This window comes from Narcine bancroftii, chromosome 13 (genome assembly GCF_036971445.1).
Source record: "Narcine bancroftii isolate sNarBan1 chromosome 13, sNarBan1.hap1, whole genome shotgun sequence".
In the NCBI taxonomy this organism is placed as follows: Eukaryota; Metazoa; Chordata; class Chondrichthyes; order Torpediniformes; family Narcinidae; genus Narcine; species Narcine bancroftii.
This window is the reverse complement of record NC_091481.1, coordinates 76,506,269-76,523,259: the sequence shown is the minus strand read 5'-3', so window position 1 is coordinate 76,523,259 and position 16,991 is coordinate 76,506,269. Positions and strand designations below refer to the sequence as shown.

Sequence of the window (16,991 nt, the reverse complement as noted above, 5' to 3'; positions counted from 1 at the left end):
TTTCAGCTGTGCCTGTCTGGGAAGAGATCCAGGAGGATCAGAGCCAGCGCCGCCAGGCTGAGGAACAATTTCTTCCCACGGGTAGTGAGATCACTGAACGACCAAAGGAACTCCTCACACTGACCACATATTTACAAAACAATACTTATTTATATATATGCAAATTTGTCTTGCCTACGATCGAGAGTTGTGTGTCTTGTACCAAAGACGAGGGAAGTGCTGTTTTGTTGAGTTGTACTTGTCCAATCACATGACCCTAAACTTGACTTGATTTGTTTTAAAGTGCATTTGTTTACTTGAAAGATTTATTGCCCATCTGTAAATCTTTATTCAGAAAATGAATGCATTGGTCAATCTGGGAACAAAGAGTAAACCAGATAATAATTCACAATAATCAGACGTTTGATTCTCACCAAGACACATCTTTTCTTTTAATTCTTCAAATATCAAAATGGGATTTAAATTGGAAGCTCCAGATCAAACTACAAGCCTGTGGATTCTTGTAATAGAATGACCGCTAGATTTACACCATCACCAGCCTGAGATCCAGAACTCTGTCTCCCTTCAAAGAGGGACTTTATTAAGCTGCCATCTTGAAATCACACCAATTAATTGTCCAAAGATACTAAATCAGGCAACTTTGTCCTCCAGAACTGAGAAAATAGGCAACACAAAATATTTCCCCATGATTCATGGCAATCAGATAGCACAATGTATTGATTCACTGGGAGGGAGAGGTCACCTGACGATGCTGGTCCTATCATTTAATCCCCAATTGCCCCTGGACTGAGGAACACACAAATGGATCCGGTGTTATAACAAGTCAGACCAGAGTGGGGCTAAATCAGTTAAATGACTGAATCAGTAATCCAGACAAGAGATATTAAAAAACAAACACAGCAGTGGAATTTTAATTCAATTAATAATCTGGAAAAATAACCAGTCAGTAATGTTGACCACAAAATCTACAGGATTGGTGAAAAAAAAAGCCTATCTGATGTCCTTGACAGAAGTAAAGATGCGACTTTTATCTGGTGTGGCATGCATGCGACTGTGGACCCAGCAGGGAGATCGATTCAAAGTCTCCCACCAGCAAGTCACACAGCTGTACTTTTACTGCCACCTTTTTAAAAAAGTGAGCAAGACCAGATGAATCACCCGGCATCAATCTTGGACAGGGCAACAACACGCCCAGCCACGATGAGTTTGCCAAGTCCTCCTTACTAACAGCTAGACCAGGGGTGGTCAAACTACAACAGCGGCAATTAGAACATTAGGAGAGAGAGAGAGAGAGAGAAAGAAACGCTGAACGTCAACTCTAGACCCCATGTTGTCTAATACCATCGGTTCAAACGTGGGCAAGGGAAATTCTACTTCCACAAGAACAAAACTTGAAAGCACAGGCACAGAACTGGAAAGCAAAGGAACTACAAATGGGAAAAACAAACCCAGGATTACAAATGATAGCTCAGTTTAACATGCAAGAAGCCAGGACATATGCAAGTCTTGTATCTTCAATACCTACTTTATCGATGTCCACCAGCTCGCTCTCGTAAATCTCTGCTATCGATATGTGATGCTTCGCAGCAATGGTAAACCGGCCCTACATGCAAACAGAAACTTTATCACTGAACACACCAGGAAAAACTGAAGATACAACAAAAATCTAATCTCAGGATATCCAGAATAGAATAAATATCCAAATGGTGGGATTGAGGACAAGTGCCCCATTGAAGAGCCCATCCTATTTATAATGGACCGGACGCAGTCATTATAGTGAAAGAAAATTGTTACAAAGGTTTGTCCAGGTAGATGCAAAAGGAGTTTTCTTTGCAGGAGCGTATACAGCCATTGGGCAGCGTATCAGGACAAGAGGTTGTCTATACAGATGATCTCTGACATGCATCTGAGTTCAGTTCTGACCGATTGGTTGGATCTTGAAATGGATGCAAGTTACTCTGGGCCTGCACTCACCTCCCTCAACTTGAACACTGGGTTCGCCTCTGCCTTAGAGTCCTGAATATTCGGCGAGAGCGTGTTTCTGGCCCATGGCTGCCACCATGGTGGTCCGACAAAATAAACAGCCCCTGGATCCCTGGGACCTGATGCTTAATTTTTATATTTACACCCATTTTTTTTTTAATGTATACGTTATTTTTTCTGGTCGTCTGTATGGATGGTCAAAAATCACACAGGTCGTAAGTAAAGGATCACCTGTACCACAGCAAACTCTACTCTTATTACTGATTTGCACATCAAATCAATACTTTTTAAATTGCAAAACTGTCGTATCCCGCACATTCACATCTTACTTCTGTTTGAAATTGGAAGAGCTTGCAGTGACAAAGAATTGGAGAGGCTTGATCATAAACAGAATATAATTAAGGCTAAGTTGAGAATGTGAGTCTTAAAGCAGTAAAACAAAACCATTCCATTGTACTAAAGCAGATGGGGAAGAACAATAACAACTCCTTATTTGGCAAAGATAGTAAAAGACCATTAACCATTGAGCAAGGGGCATTACCCAATATAATTAATCCTAAGAAATATGAAAAAGGATTATGGAAGTCTGTTCAAATGTTCTGGAAAGGTGGAACAATTGTCTGCATAAATATGCAACTTGTGAGCCACGCAAGAGATTCCCTTGTGGAGAGATTAGCTGTGAGTGAGTGGGAGTGCTTCTTGCTGTAACAGAGTTCTTACACTTTGCAAAGCAACAATAAAGCACAGTGAGATTTGTAACCTTACACATTTGTTTGTCATGTAATCCCAGGTCCACTTTCACAGGCCATCTGGTTTATCGTCTGCCCTGCCAATTAATGGCTAATCTTCTAGCTCTGCTCTATTTCCCTCTACTACCCTCGCTATATCTCTCAATGCCCTTCATATCCAGAATCTGTTCTGTTGCAAATGAACTCAATTGCCCGTTTTCCATTTTGAATAAACTCAGCACTCCTTCAGGGTAGAGAATTCCAAAGAATCACCACCCACTGAAGAAATTAATCTTCAGCTTAGTCCTAATAATCCTTTCATCGTGAATTGTAACCTCTGGATCCAAACTCACCAGTCAATGGAAGTATCCATCCAGCATTGAACCGGGTGATGACAGCAAACCACTTGGACATTGAAAGAAAGTTCAAAAATGCAAGCAAAGCATTTAATATTTATCCTACAAAGGCTGCTAAGACAGTGCCTTACCATATCTGTGTAAATCTCTATGGCTCTGTTCAAACAGTTAATGGCCTCTAAAGAAGATTAAAAAAAACATCATTCAGGTCACTGCAGCTAAAGTAAAGTAATTTAAAAGATCAGACACAAATCAACTCACACATTTTTTGAAATATGGGAGCAAAGCAACTCACCCAGGGAAACATCCAGCCATGGGGAAAACGTGCACCCCTAGAGGTCACTGAAGTTGAGAGGTAACAGCTTGACTCAGTACATCGCTGTCTTATCAGACTACCATCCCACCCTCATCTCTGCATTGCACCACCCCTAACATTAACCATGATAATCAGGACGTTGAAGGGATCATTACTCATCTTTGGAATTTGTCAACGTGCCAAAAGAGTAGCTCAGGATATGGCTGTGGTGCAGGTCCTTAGTAAATCTTTTGGTCCACAGGCTACGAGGAACCAGTTCAAGACAACAGTGGTACCAATTGTGCACAGAGGCATTATTCAGAAATGCCCTAGGTTCTTGAAAAGTCCCAGCAAAACTTGTACAAACAACCTTCCAATCTACCGAATTTCAGAATTTTGCAACCTCACTTTTATACCCAATGCTTCTAGAAATTTCATAAGGCAATCTGGTTTGGGGAATTTAACTAGTTTTTGTTCTTCTCAATTCCTTCAGTATTCTTTAATGACACGTTCACCACTTTTACAAGACACTTGTACGCTGTTCACACCACTCCTGTCACACACGGTTCATTGATTTTACCAATGCCGCAGTCAATTCATTTTTCCTCAGTATAATTTAATACCATACAAAGATCAGTTTTCTCACAATTTAAAATAATTCCTAATGGGTGCACAAAATTTACTAATATTTGCCTGGTGAATACATTTTTAAATCTAACTCAGCAAATTCATAGCTCAATCTACACAAATTCAAGTCAGTTTCTAACTGAACTTTCATAGATACAAAATAATATTATATTTATTCCTTCTGATTCCTTACCACAAGGCCACCATTCAGGCCTGTTCCATTGCAACTTAAAACCATATCACCTATAGTGTTATACAATAAAACTCCTGGGATCCAGAATTCAAGCAACCAGCAGCCTCAAACAACTAGCAAAAAAAAAGGAAAATAAATAAGAATAAAATAATAGGTAAAAATATGCAAGTTTAAAATTGTAAATGTTGTAACACATAATCCTTTGGTGAAGATGGGAGCAAATATTCAGCCAGCCTTGGTCGGGGCTTTGCTCGAAGAAGCTGTTTGAATAAAGTTGTGCAAAACAGCAATGGCGTCGCCCAGGATGAAGAGCTGGTTGATGCCGCTCGCCGTTATGGTGTCTCCTTAACCCTGCTGAGTAAGAATCACCCATTCAGAGGCTTTATCTGTAAACTTGGGGCTGGGGGTTAATTATAATGTTGTTCATCTTTCGGGGAGCTCTGTGGAGGAGAGGAACCTGCAGATGCAGCGACGGTTAAATGTTTTCAAAGAATGTGACTGAAATATTTTAAGGTTTATATATTCATGCAAGTGAAGTTTGTTCAGTGTAAGTACAGCATAGTATTTTCATCTTTTAAACTGTTTATTCTTCATCTAGGTGTATTTATTCAGCATTGCAAAAAGTCTCAAGCAACCGGAAAATATCTACCAAACCCCATGGGTCCGGATATCAGGGGTTTTATAGCAGTTGCTACTTTTAACTCCACTGGGAGTTTTCAGGAATCTAGGAAGCTTTGGAAGATCTGGATTCCTGCACACATTGTGCAGCCATAACTTTTAAACCTGGGTCACACAGGCCATACGGTCTCATAATCAAGCCTATGAGCACCCACTCCTTTTCCATCTTGATAACCAAATTCTCATATAGAGGCAAAGATTCAAATGAAACTCTATCCCCCTCCAAATTTAAAAGAAGTGGACTTGAACTACATTTCCATTTGTACAGCTGCTACATCAACCAATCAAATTTAAATCAGTACTACCAAGTCAAACAAATTTTATATTTCTACCTCGAGCTGTTTTCAGGTGGAATCGCCGGGAGAATGCGGCTCTGGAGCCGGCTGCGGGTGTCTGCGAAGAGACATTCAAGTGGCAGCAGTGAAGGCAGTGTTCTTCCACCTGAAAGGTCCGCAGCGGGGAGAGGTGCCACGGAGCAAACGCCGGCTCCTGAATCGGGGCAGGGGAGGCGCCCAATAGTCACCCCTCCCCGCTGCCAACAGCCTCCCCCCTCCTTGTGTCTGCGTGGGTTTTCCCTGGGTGCTCTGGTTGCCTCCCACTCTTCAAAACATACTGGGAGTTGTAGGTCAATTGGGCGGAACGGGCTCATAGATCAAAAGGGGCTATTACTGAGCTGTATGTCTAAATTTAAACTCAATTAAACTACAATTAAAAAGTACAGTATATATAAATGTCAGAAGTAAAACACGAAAGTCTGCGGACACTGTGGTTGAAGTAAAAACACAATGCTGGAGACACTCAGGTGGTTAAACAGTGAACTTGATATAGCAGAGATAAAACTTTCAGGCTTGAGCCCTTCATCCATACGGAAATATGTTGGCAGGCATGTGAACAAAATGGTGGGGGGGGGGGCAGGGGAGGAGCACAGTCCCACAGGCAGGAGGTGGATAAGGGAGGGAGGCCAGAGCAGCAAGCTGAAAAGTAATCCATTTGAGAACAACATGTTGAACTTTTAAAGACAAATCTTTTCAAGTTAAAAATGGCAGTTACCTTGAGGATCAGTTTTCTTAAAGGCATTTCCTGCGTCCACAAAGTTTGTTGCTGCGTCATGCTTGCTCTGCAAGCGCAGGTGGAGTTTAGCCGACTCGCAGAAGGAATTCCCTGCAGCTGAAGAGAAGGGTTTCAGTAGCACAAGTTACTCATTAAAATAATTGCACATGTAACCCAGACACATGGACTGAATCCAAGTGTCTGGCCATATTAACCAGATAATTTTTTTTCCAAAGATTTCCAAGTTGATGCTTGATGAGTGTGGCAGCCATCTGGGTATCACACAATGCAATTCCCCATAGTTCTGAAAATCAAGTTCAAGTTTGTTGTCAGCTGATTGCTCAAGTTCAACCTGGCGAAACAGCGTTCTCCGGTCCTTGGTGCAAAACAGGCAAAAATACAACCAGCCGCACACATACAGACAAACAAAACATGCAGGAGAAGTATTCATATTAAAACGAATAAAGAAATATTGTTTTGTGAATAGAAGAGCCTCGGATGGTTAGTGTGAGCACTTCCTTTAGCCTACAGCATTCTCACTACCTGTACCTCAGCCTGGTGAGGCTGGGTCTGATACTCCTGTATCTCTTTGTCAACAGGAGTAGCTGAAAGATGTGTTCAGGGTGGAAGGAGTTAACAATTTTGCACGCCCTCTTCAGACAATGATCCCAGTAGATCATTGGGGGTGGGGGAAGGGATACCCCAGTGATCCTCTATGCCACTCTTCTGGACCTGTGGATTGACTTCGGATTTAATTCTCTACAGCAACCGTCCCCCACACTGTGTAGCCGGTCAGGGTGCTCTCAATAGAGTCCTGTAGAAGATTGACAGGATGGTGGCTGGTAAAGTCACTTGTAAGTAGACTCCAATGAACTTGGTGTTCTCTACTCTCTCCACTACCAAGTAACTGATTGTGCGGTGGAGGGTAGACATTCCTGGTCCTCCTGAAGTCCTCGATCATCTCCTTTGTCTTGTTCACATCCTCCTGTTGTTACTTTTGCAAGATTTTTCACCTCTGTCGTGCAATTATTTGTCGTTACTGATGAGGTCACCTTGATGATCCGTTAGAGCTGGATCTGGTGGTTCAGCTGTGGGTCAGTAGCTCGAACAGGAGTTGGCGGAGCACAAAACCCTGAGGTGCACCAGTACTGAGTGTGATGGTGCTCGACATTCTGCTACTGACCCGGACGGACTGTGGTCTTTTCGTTAGGGAATCCAGTTAGAGAGAGGGGTGTCAAGTCCCGGCGAGGACAGCTTCTCCACCAGCGTCTGGGGAATGATAGGCTTCTAGTGAGTTCAAAGAGCGTCAGTTGAGCAGGTGCTTTGGTGACGTTTTTTTCTTTATCAGAGCTACATTGTAAGAGGTTACCTTGTTAGCGACCAGCAGGTGACGAGCTCTCCTGAAGATTAAAGCAGTAGCTGAAATCTAGAGCAAAAAATATATAGGATGTTGGATGAAATCAATAAAGCAGCATCTGTGGAGGTAAAATGATGCAACTCGACAGTTCATATTGAAATGTGCATCGGTCCCAAGTTCTTCCAGCATTGTTTTTTTTCCCCTCTTAATTCCCTTTTTGGGTTAGAGAATCACATTGAATTAAAATGGGATCCTGCACAGGTACTGTACATCGCCAGACAGGCAAACTCACAATAAACAAGACTTGCTCTGACAAAAGACAATCTAATTTATGCAAATTTAATTCAGGCATGCAATTGGCTGAGATGGAGAGAATTCCTTACAGAGGAGTCAGGAATTATGAGTGGCAATAATCACATGATTAATGATAGATAGAAATTTTCCTAACCACAAAGTGGAGGCAGAAACACTCAATATTTAGAAAGTACCTTGTGTGACAAATCAATAACTGAGAAATTAATTTTGACGAAATAGCTTTTTTGGCTGATGTGGTTGTTGGCCTGGTGACTTGTTCCTGTGTTGGGAATTTCTATTGATTCTGATTACCAACAAGCAGTTTCCCAATATGACAGGCTGCCTTCCAGGGCTCCGGTAGCTGCAGGTTTATGCATAAAGGCACGTACATTGGCATCAAATTTGTAGCATATTCATTACCTTTTCAAAAGTTCTTCAGTTTATGGTGTTAACGTGCTATTTCATGCATTCATCATTTCAGTCTAGTAATGAAAGGGGTAAATGTCACAAACAAGTGACATGTAGTATTTGTACTCACCACTCCAGTTCTTGGCCATCTTGAACATGTTAGCAGCCCTAACGTACAATTCACATGCTTCCTCCAATTTGGAAGAACCACTAAAAAAAACAATGAGGCCAAAATTAGGGCAACACCACTAGAGAGAGGTTTCTGGATCAACTAAAGTAAAACAAAAGTCTGCAGATGCCGTTACCGTCGTAAAAAAAAAACCACCAAAATGCTGGAGGAACTCAGCTGGTCTCTCAGCGTCCATTGGAGGTAAAGATATGTTATTGATGTTTCAAGCCCAAGTCTTTCTTTGTTTAGTTCTGAATAAAGACTGCAGAATGACAAGGGGAGAAGTTCAGATAAACAAAAAGTGTAAATTGGATATGATAAGAGGAAAGGTGAGAATTAATTCTGGCTCTGAAAGGAGACAGAGGAACACAATTATATAAACACACACATACACACACACACACACACACACCCACCCACACCCCCACCCACCCACCCACACCCCCACCCACCCACACCCCCACCCACCCACACCCCCACCCACCCACACAAAATATTTTAAAAATCATTTAAATATACTAAAAAAGCATTTTCTTTCTCCACCCCCCCCCCCCCCCACCATGTTCATTATTAATATTCCAGGATTGATTTTTTTTTGTTGATAATTGATTAGTTCCCTCAGTAACAGATTGTGCCGATGGCACCATCGCTGTTTCTGCTCATGCGCCTTGGAAACTCTTACACTCTCTGATGTCACTTCTGGTGCTCAGCAGTGGTGGTTTAATTTGATCTTAATTCAAAATGAAAAATTTATAGACTTTATTAAGGAGCAAACCTCTTATTTTTCTTATTGAATCTAACTGAGGAAATGTCCTGTTTAACTGTCTGGGTTACATTTAAGGCATACTTTCAGGCACAAATAATTTCCTAATTATTACTACTGAATAATAGGTTTAAAGAAAAGGTAGAACTTCAAAAGCAACATGATTTACTTCCAATATATGCTATTGAAAGCCAACTTCTTAAACTTAAAAGCCAGTTTTATGTACATTGGGATAAATCAAATAAATTGTTAGCTCGTCAATTAAAATCAGCTTTGGCCAAAACATTACTAAAATTTATAAAAATGACAGTAGCATGGTGTTTGATCATATTGAAATTAATAAGACATTTCAGGAATTCTATTCTGATTTATATAAAAATCAGTTTCCCGACAATTCTGTCTGTATGGATAGATTCCTGCAACAGAGAAATATCCCTAAAATTTCTCGTAATGATCAACTTTCTTTGGAAGCTCCAATTTTAGAGATGGAAATTTTTAAAGCAATTTCCTCCCTTCAGTCTGGCAAAGTGCCAGGTCCAGACAGTTATTCCATTGAGTTTTTTATTTTTATTTTACTAATATACTTCCCCCCCCCCCACCCCCACTGACTTGGTAAGGTATTTAGTGATCTCATCTTTTTAGAGCATTGACACGGATGTTTTATGAAGCGTCAATTTCCTCAATTCCTAAAAGGACAAGGACTCTTTTGATTGCACTTCCTATAGACCAATATTATTATTGAATGTTGATTCTAAAATTCTTTCCAAGATTTTAGCTAATAGATTGGAAAATATTCTTCTTCACATTATCTCTATATCAACCAAATAGGATTTATAAAGAATCTATATTCACACTTTAATATCCGTAGATTCACAAATATAATTTATTCCCCATTGCTCAAAATTCCAGAATATGTAGTGTCATTAGATGCAGAAAAGGCTTTTTATAGAGTGGAATGGAAATATCCGTTTGAAGTTTTGACAAGATTTAATTTCTGCCCTAGTTTTATCTCTTGGATTAATTTATCAAGTTCCAGCAGCTGCTGTAATTACAAATAATCACTTTTTATGTTATTTCAATGAACTAGACAGCATTGTCCTCTTAGCACTTTATTATATAATTTAGCTTTAGAACCCTTAGCAATAGCATTTCTGGATTTCAGTGACATTCAGGGAATTAATAGAGGAGATGGAATTCACAAAGTATCTTTATATATCTTTTAGCATATATTTCAGATTCTGAGAAATCTATTTCTCCAATGTTGTCTCTGCTTTCCCAATTTGGTAGTTTCTCTGGATATAAATTTAATTTTTATAAGATTATAATCTTACCTAAATTTTTGTTTTCATTTCAAGCAGTCCCAGTTTTTATTCCAAAATCCATTTTTGATATTAACTCCACAATATCTTCTTGTATTTAGAATTAAAAAGAATGCCAGATTGAGTAAATTCCATCTGCAGAAATTAAAGAAAGATGGCAGTATGGCTTGACCTAATCTTAGATTCTATTATTAGGCAGTTAACATCCACTATATTATTTTCTGGATCTACTATTCCGATAAATGTGACCACCCTTATTGGATAATTTGGAATTGAAATCAGTACAGTGGTATTCAGTAGCTTTTTCATTGAAAGTAGCTCTTCCCCTTAAACTTTCGAAGATTAATCGGCATAACGGCCTTCAGCACCTGCTGTTTGTTCCTGAGTGGTCTTCTCTTCAAGCTAAGCAGGCTCAGGTCTGGTCAATGCTTAGAGGGGAGACTGCCTGGGAACACTGGGTGCTGTTGGTTTCTGTGAGGGCCACTGGACAAGTGGCAACTCTCTGTCTGGCTTGCGATAGACAAAAAGTTAAAGAATTTCATGTAGGTTACATTCTAAATGTAGTATTACATGACTATAATGGAACCTTTACCTTCAAGCCAATACTTAAACATAGCTTACGGATTAGGTTTCAATTTTGTAAGTTCTTGGACCTGAACATTTTTATTTTATCTAGTATAATTTCTCAATTATTTTTTCAATCATCTATAATTAATCAAGTCTTCTCTTTTTATAAAGTTAAAGAAATAGTTTATTTTTCAGATTAATGTCTTTTGAACTATTATCCAATATTATATACCCAAGTCACTTTTTTTTTAAAAAAAGATACCTCCAAATTAGAAATTTTCTGAATACTTTACTGTCCAACTTTCCAACATCGTATCAACCCAATTTGGTTGATACTTCTCTTTCTCCCCCCCAACCCCCACCTCATTTGAACCCTTCACATAAGGGTTTAATAGCTAACATTTAAAACAAGGTATTAAGATTGCAATCAAGTTCTAATGACAAAATTAAAAGGGCCTGGGAAGTTGCATCTTCAATCATGGGGGAAGATTTTTGGATTGGTTAACACCTCTTCAATATGTGCTCGTCATTCTTTAATTCAATTTAAAGTGGTACATTGGGCTCACACGTCGAAAGACAAATTAGCCCATTTTTTTCTAATGTTAGTTAGTCCTATTTGTGATAGATACAAATCAGAAGTGGCTTCTCTAACTCATGCCCTATGTTGGAGAGGTATTGGACAGATATTTTTAAGACTTTGTTAGCTATAACGGACATTAGTTTACAACCTAACCCACTGACAGCTCTTTTTGGAATTATAGTTCCAGAAGTGGAACAAGTTCCCACTTCCACACATCAGGTTGTAGCCTTTTCTACACTGTTGGCTGGAAGAGTGACCTTATTGAAATGGAAAGATTCTAATCCACCATTTTGACTCAATGGTTCTCTCAAATTATGTCATGCTTCAGTTTAGAGAAAGGAGTCATACTTTTGATATTTCTGTTAAATTTGAAGAGACCAGGGGACCTTTTATAAATTACTATTTTCTCTTCCGGACTATATTTAATTTCTTTTCTCTTTGCTGGTGAAGACCATATAACCATATATGGAGCAGAAACAGGCCATGTTGGCCTTTCGAGTCCGCACCGGTTCACTGATTTTGTGCGCCCTCTTCAGGCATTGGTGATTTTAAGTGTAGTGTATCTTTGAGAATTTTAACATCTATCCATAGGTACTCTGTACTTTGGATGTGAAATCTCATATTAAAATATTCAAAAACATTGGTTGTGTGGGAGAAGCCAGTGAGTGGCCGTGGACAATAGCTTCTCAGACTGGAGGCCTGTGACTAGACAATTAATTTTTATTTATAAATTCTCAGGATAGGCTGCCCAGTTTTTTTTTTAAATAAAAGATTAGGTGGGATTTCAGTTTGAGCAGATGAGAACCAATTCCTTAATTGTAGTGTAATAAAATATGTTATATCATATCATGTCATATAGTGATTTTTCCCCCTTTTTGATTATCTATTCTCCTCATGTATTATTTACCTGTAATATGTTTAATAAAAAGATTGAAAAAGGATGGCACAAGGAACATTTTTATCTGCCCATCAAATAGAGACGGTTTTTCGTCCTCACTTGAGGATATAGTTGAAGATAATACAGTTCAGTCTGTGCACATAACAGCGTTCTGAACTGTAGCTGGAATGTTGTTCAAGCCTCTGGAATGGGCTTAAATCCACAACCTTAATTCCATGATCCATACAAAACATTGATAGCAAAACGCCACTAATGCATTTTACTTGGGATTAAATGACTGAAGAAAAAAGGTTCTGAGAAATCATACATTATCAGATCGTAAAAGGACACTTAAGCAACAGATTTGATGCCAAAAAGTCCAATTAATTCAGCAAGTTTTGAGTAAAGAAACAGGAAGAGATTGGGAAAATGTCAGAACTCCTGACCCAAGCAAAATACAAGACGTCTTTCCTCTATCTGTATTCCAAGGGCTTAGTTAATGATAGCAGATTTCAGATATATTGTCAGAGTATGTGCATGACATCACATACAATCCTTTTCCTGCGAGCCAAACAGTATTATCAAGCATTACTAGTGCAAAAATAAAATGCACACAGCATTGGTAATAAATGTAAACAAACTGACTGCAATACAGAGAGAACAAAAGAAAATCAAGTGCACGTCCTTAAATGAATCCCAAATTGAGTTTGTCGTTGAAAAGTCTGATGGTGGAGGGGCAGCAGCTGTTCCCGAACATGATGGTGAAAGTCTTGTGGCACCTAGACCTCTTTCCTAATGGCAGCAGTGAGAACAGAGCATGTGCTGGGTGGTGTGGGTCTTTGACGTTTGCTGCTCCCCTTTGACTGCAGCATTCCTTGCAGTGGGGAGGGTTTTGCCTGTAATGTCCAGGGTTGTCCCCAATACCATTTGGAGGGCTTTACGCTCAGGGATATTGGTGTTCCCAGACCAGACCATGATGCAATTGGTCAGCACATTTTCCACCACACCTGTAGAAATTTGCCAGGTTTTCTGGTGTCATACGAAGCCTCTGCAAACTCCTGAGGAAGTAGAGGCGCTGACGTGCTTTCTTCACGATGCCATTGGTGCGTTGGGTCCAGGAAAGATCTTATGAGATAGCGACTCCCAAGGACTTAAATTTGCTCACCCTCTCCATCTCCAATCCCCCAATGATCACTGGATTATATACCTCTGGCTTACCTTTCCTGAAATCAACAATCAGCTTCTGAGCTCTGGTGACATTGAGTGCAAGGTTGTTGTTGGTGCACCATTCAGCCAAGTTTTCAATCTCCATCCATTAAACCATTATACTATCGATATTGATGATCCAGACATGAGAGAAAATATACTAGGATGTTGTCCAGACCTCAGGAACTGAGTTACAGGGAAAGATTAAACTGGTTACTTCCCTGGAACACAGAAGAATATTTGATAGAGGTATTTAAAATTATGAGGGGGATAAGCAGAGTAAATGGAGATAGGCCTTGACCACTGAGGGGAGGTGAGATACAAACCAAAGGACATAGGTTAAGAGTGAAAGGGGAAAAGTTTAGGGGGGGGAACACAAGGGAGAACTTCTGAGGGTGTGGAACAAGCTGCCATCTGAGGTGGTGAATGCAGGCTCAATTTTAACATTCAAGAATTTGGACAGACCTGTGGATGGAAAGGTATGAAGGGTTATGGACTGGATGTAGGTCAGTGGAACTACCAAAAAAGGCTCAGCACAGACTAGAAGGTCCAAAGGGCCTTGTTGCTATGCTGTCAAGCTCTATGGTTCAATAACGAGAATCTATACCAACGCACTTCCCCCAAGACTGAGCTCTTATCTTGGCTTTCTGACCATGCTTGCTTATGCCAAAACACAAATAGTTTCACTTTTGATATATCAATAGCCCAGATGAATGTCTAAGCCAAGGGACTTTAAGCTCAGAATGACTGATCACCACAGACAGAAATATGCTGTTTATCAAATGCAATGGCTCAAACTCTTCATTAATCCCCTCAGTTAGACCATTTCTCTCCGTGGAATTGCCCCACACCTGGCACCTTAATCACCCTCACAGCTAGGAAAGGTGCTTCAGTGGCCTTTGAGGGGAAGAAAAAGTTCCAAGGTTTCTCTGAAAGATTGACATGCAACAAGCAATGAGTAAGATTTTCAAAGTAGAAAACGATGCAACAGAAGTTGAGAGAACATGATATTTATGGAAAGAGCAAGAATGTTGTGGGATGAAAAAGTCAAGACCTTTGAATGGCACCAGAAAGGATCTTGCATTAATTGTAGTTACAAAGGAGGATGCTCCGAATGCCTTGGTTTACTGACAGTTGCTACTAACTGGTTAAACTTTACACAATGATACCGTACTACTAAGAGTAACACATTGTTCCCATTCATTATATTATTTGCAAACAGACCAGTGTAGCAACCTCAGCTTCTGGACACTGGACTTTCACACCAAACAAACTCCTCTCAGAACATTAAAATGCAGGGGAATGAGTTACAGGGTGGCTTGGTGCAACAATGACACCATCTACAAATTCGCTGACGATACCACGATAGTGGGTTGTGCAAAAAAGGGGCATCTGGTGGGAAATTGAAACTCAGTTGAATGGTGCACCAACAACAACCTTGCACACTGTCACCCAAATCAAGCAGCTGATTGTTGAATTCAAGAAGGGAAAACCAGAGGTGTATGATCCAGAGGTGAAGAGGGTGAGCAAATTTAGGTTCTTGGGAGTCTCCAAATCGGAGGATCTTTCCTGGACCCCACATACTTTTGGCATCATGAAGAAAGCACGGCAGTGCCTCTACTTCCTCAGCTGTTTGCAGAGGTTTGGTATGACATCAGAAATCCTGGCAAATTTCTACAGATGTGTGGCGGAGAGTGTGCTGACCGACTGCATCACGGTCTGGTTCAGGATCACCAATACTCCGGAGCAGAAAGTCCTGCAAAAGATAGTGGATACAGCCCAGGACACCACAGGCAAAACCCTCCCCACATCGAGAACATCAACAGGGAATACAGCCATTGGAGAGCAGCAGCAGCGATCATCAAGGGTCCACACCATCCAGCACATGCTCCGGTCTCACTGCTGGCATCAGGAAAGAGGGCTCGATGCCACAAGACTCCCACCACCAGGATCAGGAACAGCTGCTACCCCTCCACCATCAGACTCCTCAACGACAAACTCAATCAGGGACTCATTTATGGAGTCTTACTTTTGCACTTTATTGATTCTTTTCCCATCTCCGTATTGCAGTCAGCTGGTTTACATTTCTTTATCTGTTTACGTGTACATTTTTTGCACTACTTATCAGTGCATACCCGCAGGAAAAAGGAATCTCAGGGTTGTACGTGATGTCATGTTCGTACTCTATACTCCTTACTTTGAATAGGTACTCACAGATAAAGTTCGACCATCTACGACTGCACAGTCACAGGTCTAAGCTAGAATCAGATTTGATGAAAAGCACTCAAAAGATTTACAATAATGGCTCCAAAGATGATAAAAAGCTTAGAGTTGTTCTTGGAACAAAAGGGGAGGGGGCGGGAGGCTGAGATGCACATATGACTGCAAGTTTGGGTCTTGATGAGCACAACTCGAATGTCTCAACAGTAGGGCCACATTACTGCCAAGTTAACCCATTTGTAGAAGTGGGTTGAGCTGATTAGATAGACACTGAGCACGGTCGCACTTCAGGGCTGCGCCCTCAGCCTGCTCCGGTTTACTCTACTGACCCACAACTGCATCCAGCTCCAACAGCGACATCAAGTTTGCAGATGACACGACAGCAATCTGCCTCATCAGCCACAACGATGAGTCGCGCTATAAAGAGCGGAAAATCTAATGATATAACAACCCGAGTCTTAACACGGACAAGATGAAGGGAAGGATCAGAACGACCACCCTCCACTACACATTGATAACTCTGTAGTGGAGAGAACCAAGTCACTTGCAATCCACTTAACGAATGACCTATCTTGGACACACATCTCCTCACTTGTCAGGAAGACGTAACAACACTTCCTGGGAAAACTGAAGCAGGCAAGACTAATGGCCACCATTACGTCAACCTTCTACAGGAGCTCTATCGAGAGCCGCCTGGTTGGCCAGCTACACCACAGTGCAGTACGGTTGCCACAGAGAAAAGGATCAGAGGTCAATTCACAGGACCACAAGAGCAGCAGAGAGGATCACTGTAGTCTCCCTCCCCCACATTATTGTGCTCTACTAGGATAAATGACCGAAGATGGCGCGCAAAATCATTAAGGACCCTTCCACCCTGCACAAAGCATTTTTCAGCTGCTCCTGTCTCGAAAGAGAAGCAGGAGGATCAGAGCCAGCACCACCAGGCTGAGGAACAGCTTCTCCCACAGGCAGAGAGAATCTAAAGGAACTGCTCACTCTAACCATCTGGGGTTCTCATATTCACGAAACAATATTTAATTATTCATTTGCTTATATGAATATTTGTCCTGCATATGTATCGTCTGTCTGTTTTAGTGCTATGTCTAGTCGTGTGTCTGCGTGTTTTGCACCAAGGACCGGAGAATGCGGTTTGTCAGGAGCTCTTTAAAAAAAAAAGACATGGACAGATTACAATCTGGAATTCACGGCAAGAAAAACATCAGGGTTTACAAAAGGGAATTGGATAAGACAATTTTCAGGATTACAGGGAAGTTTCGGATTGGACTAAAGGCTAATTTTATGGGATAATGGGATTACTTTG

The 16,991-nt window shown here is 40.8% G+C and overlaps 1 protein-coding gene across 3 annotated transcripts in view; it reads right to left on the bottom strand.

The window, feature by feature from the left end:
* The window catches only part of LOC138748587 (alpha-soluble NSF attachment protein), a 28,870-nt gene that overhangs the window by 9,978 nt on the left and 1,901 nt on the right, over positions 1-16,991 (bottom strand). For 2 of the 3 annotated variants that reach the window (XM_069909032.1, XM_069909033.1), the window contains exons 2-6: positions 8,275-8,400; positions 8,100-8,179; positions 5,911-6,027; positions 3,199-3,245; positions 1,526-1,603 (exon numbers count right to left, since the gene is read on the bottom strand). In XM_069909032.1, the coding sequence (XP_069765133.1) occupies positions 1,526-1,603; positions 3,199-3,245; positions 5,911-6,027; positions 8,100-8,179; positions 8,275-8,400 (448 nt within the window). The remainder of the gene's footprint in view (positions 1-1,525; positions 1,604-3,198; positions 3,246-5,910; positions 6,028-8,099; positions 8,180-8,274; positions 8,401-16,991) is intronic. The other variant, XM_069909034.1, reaches the window with a different exon arrangement.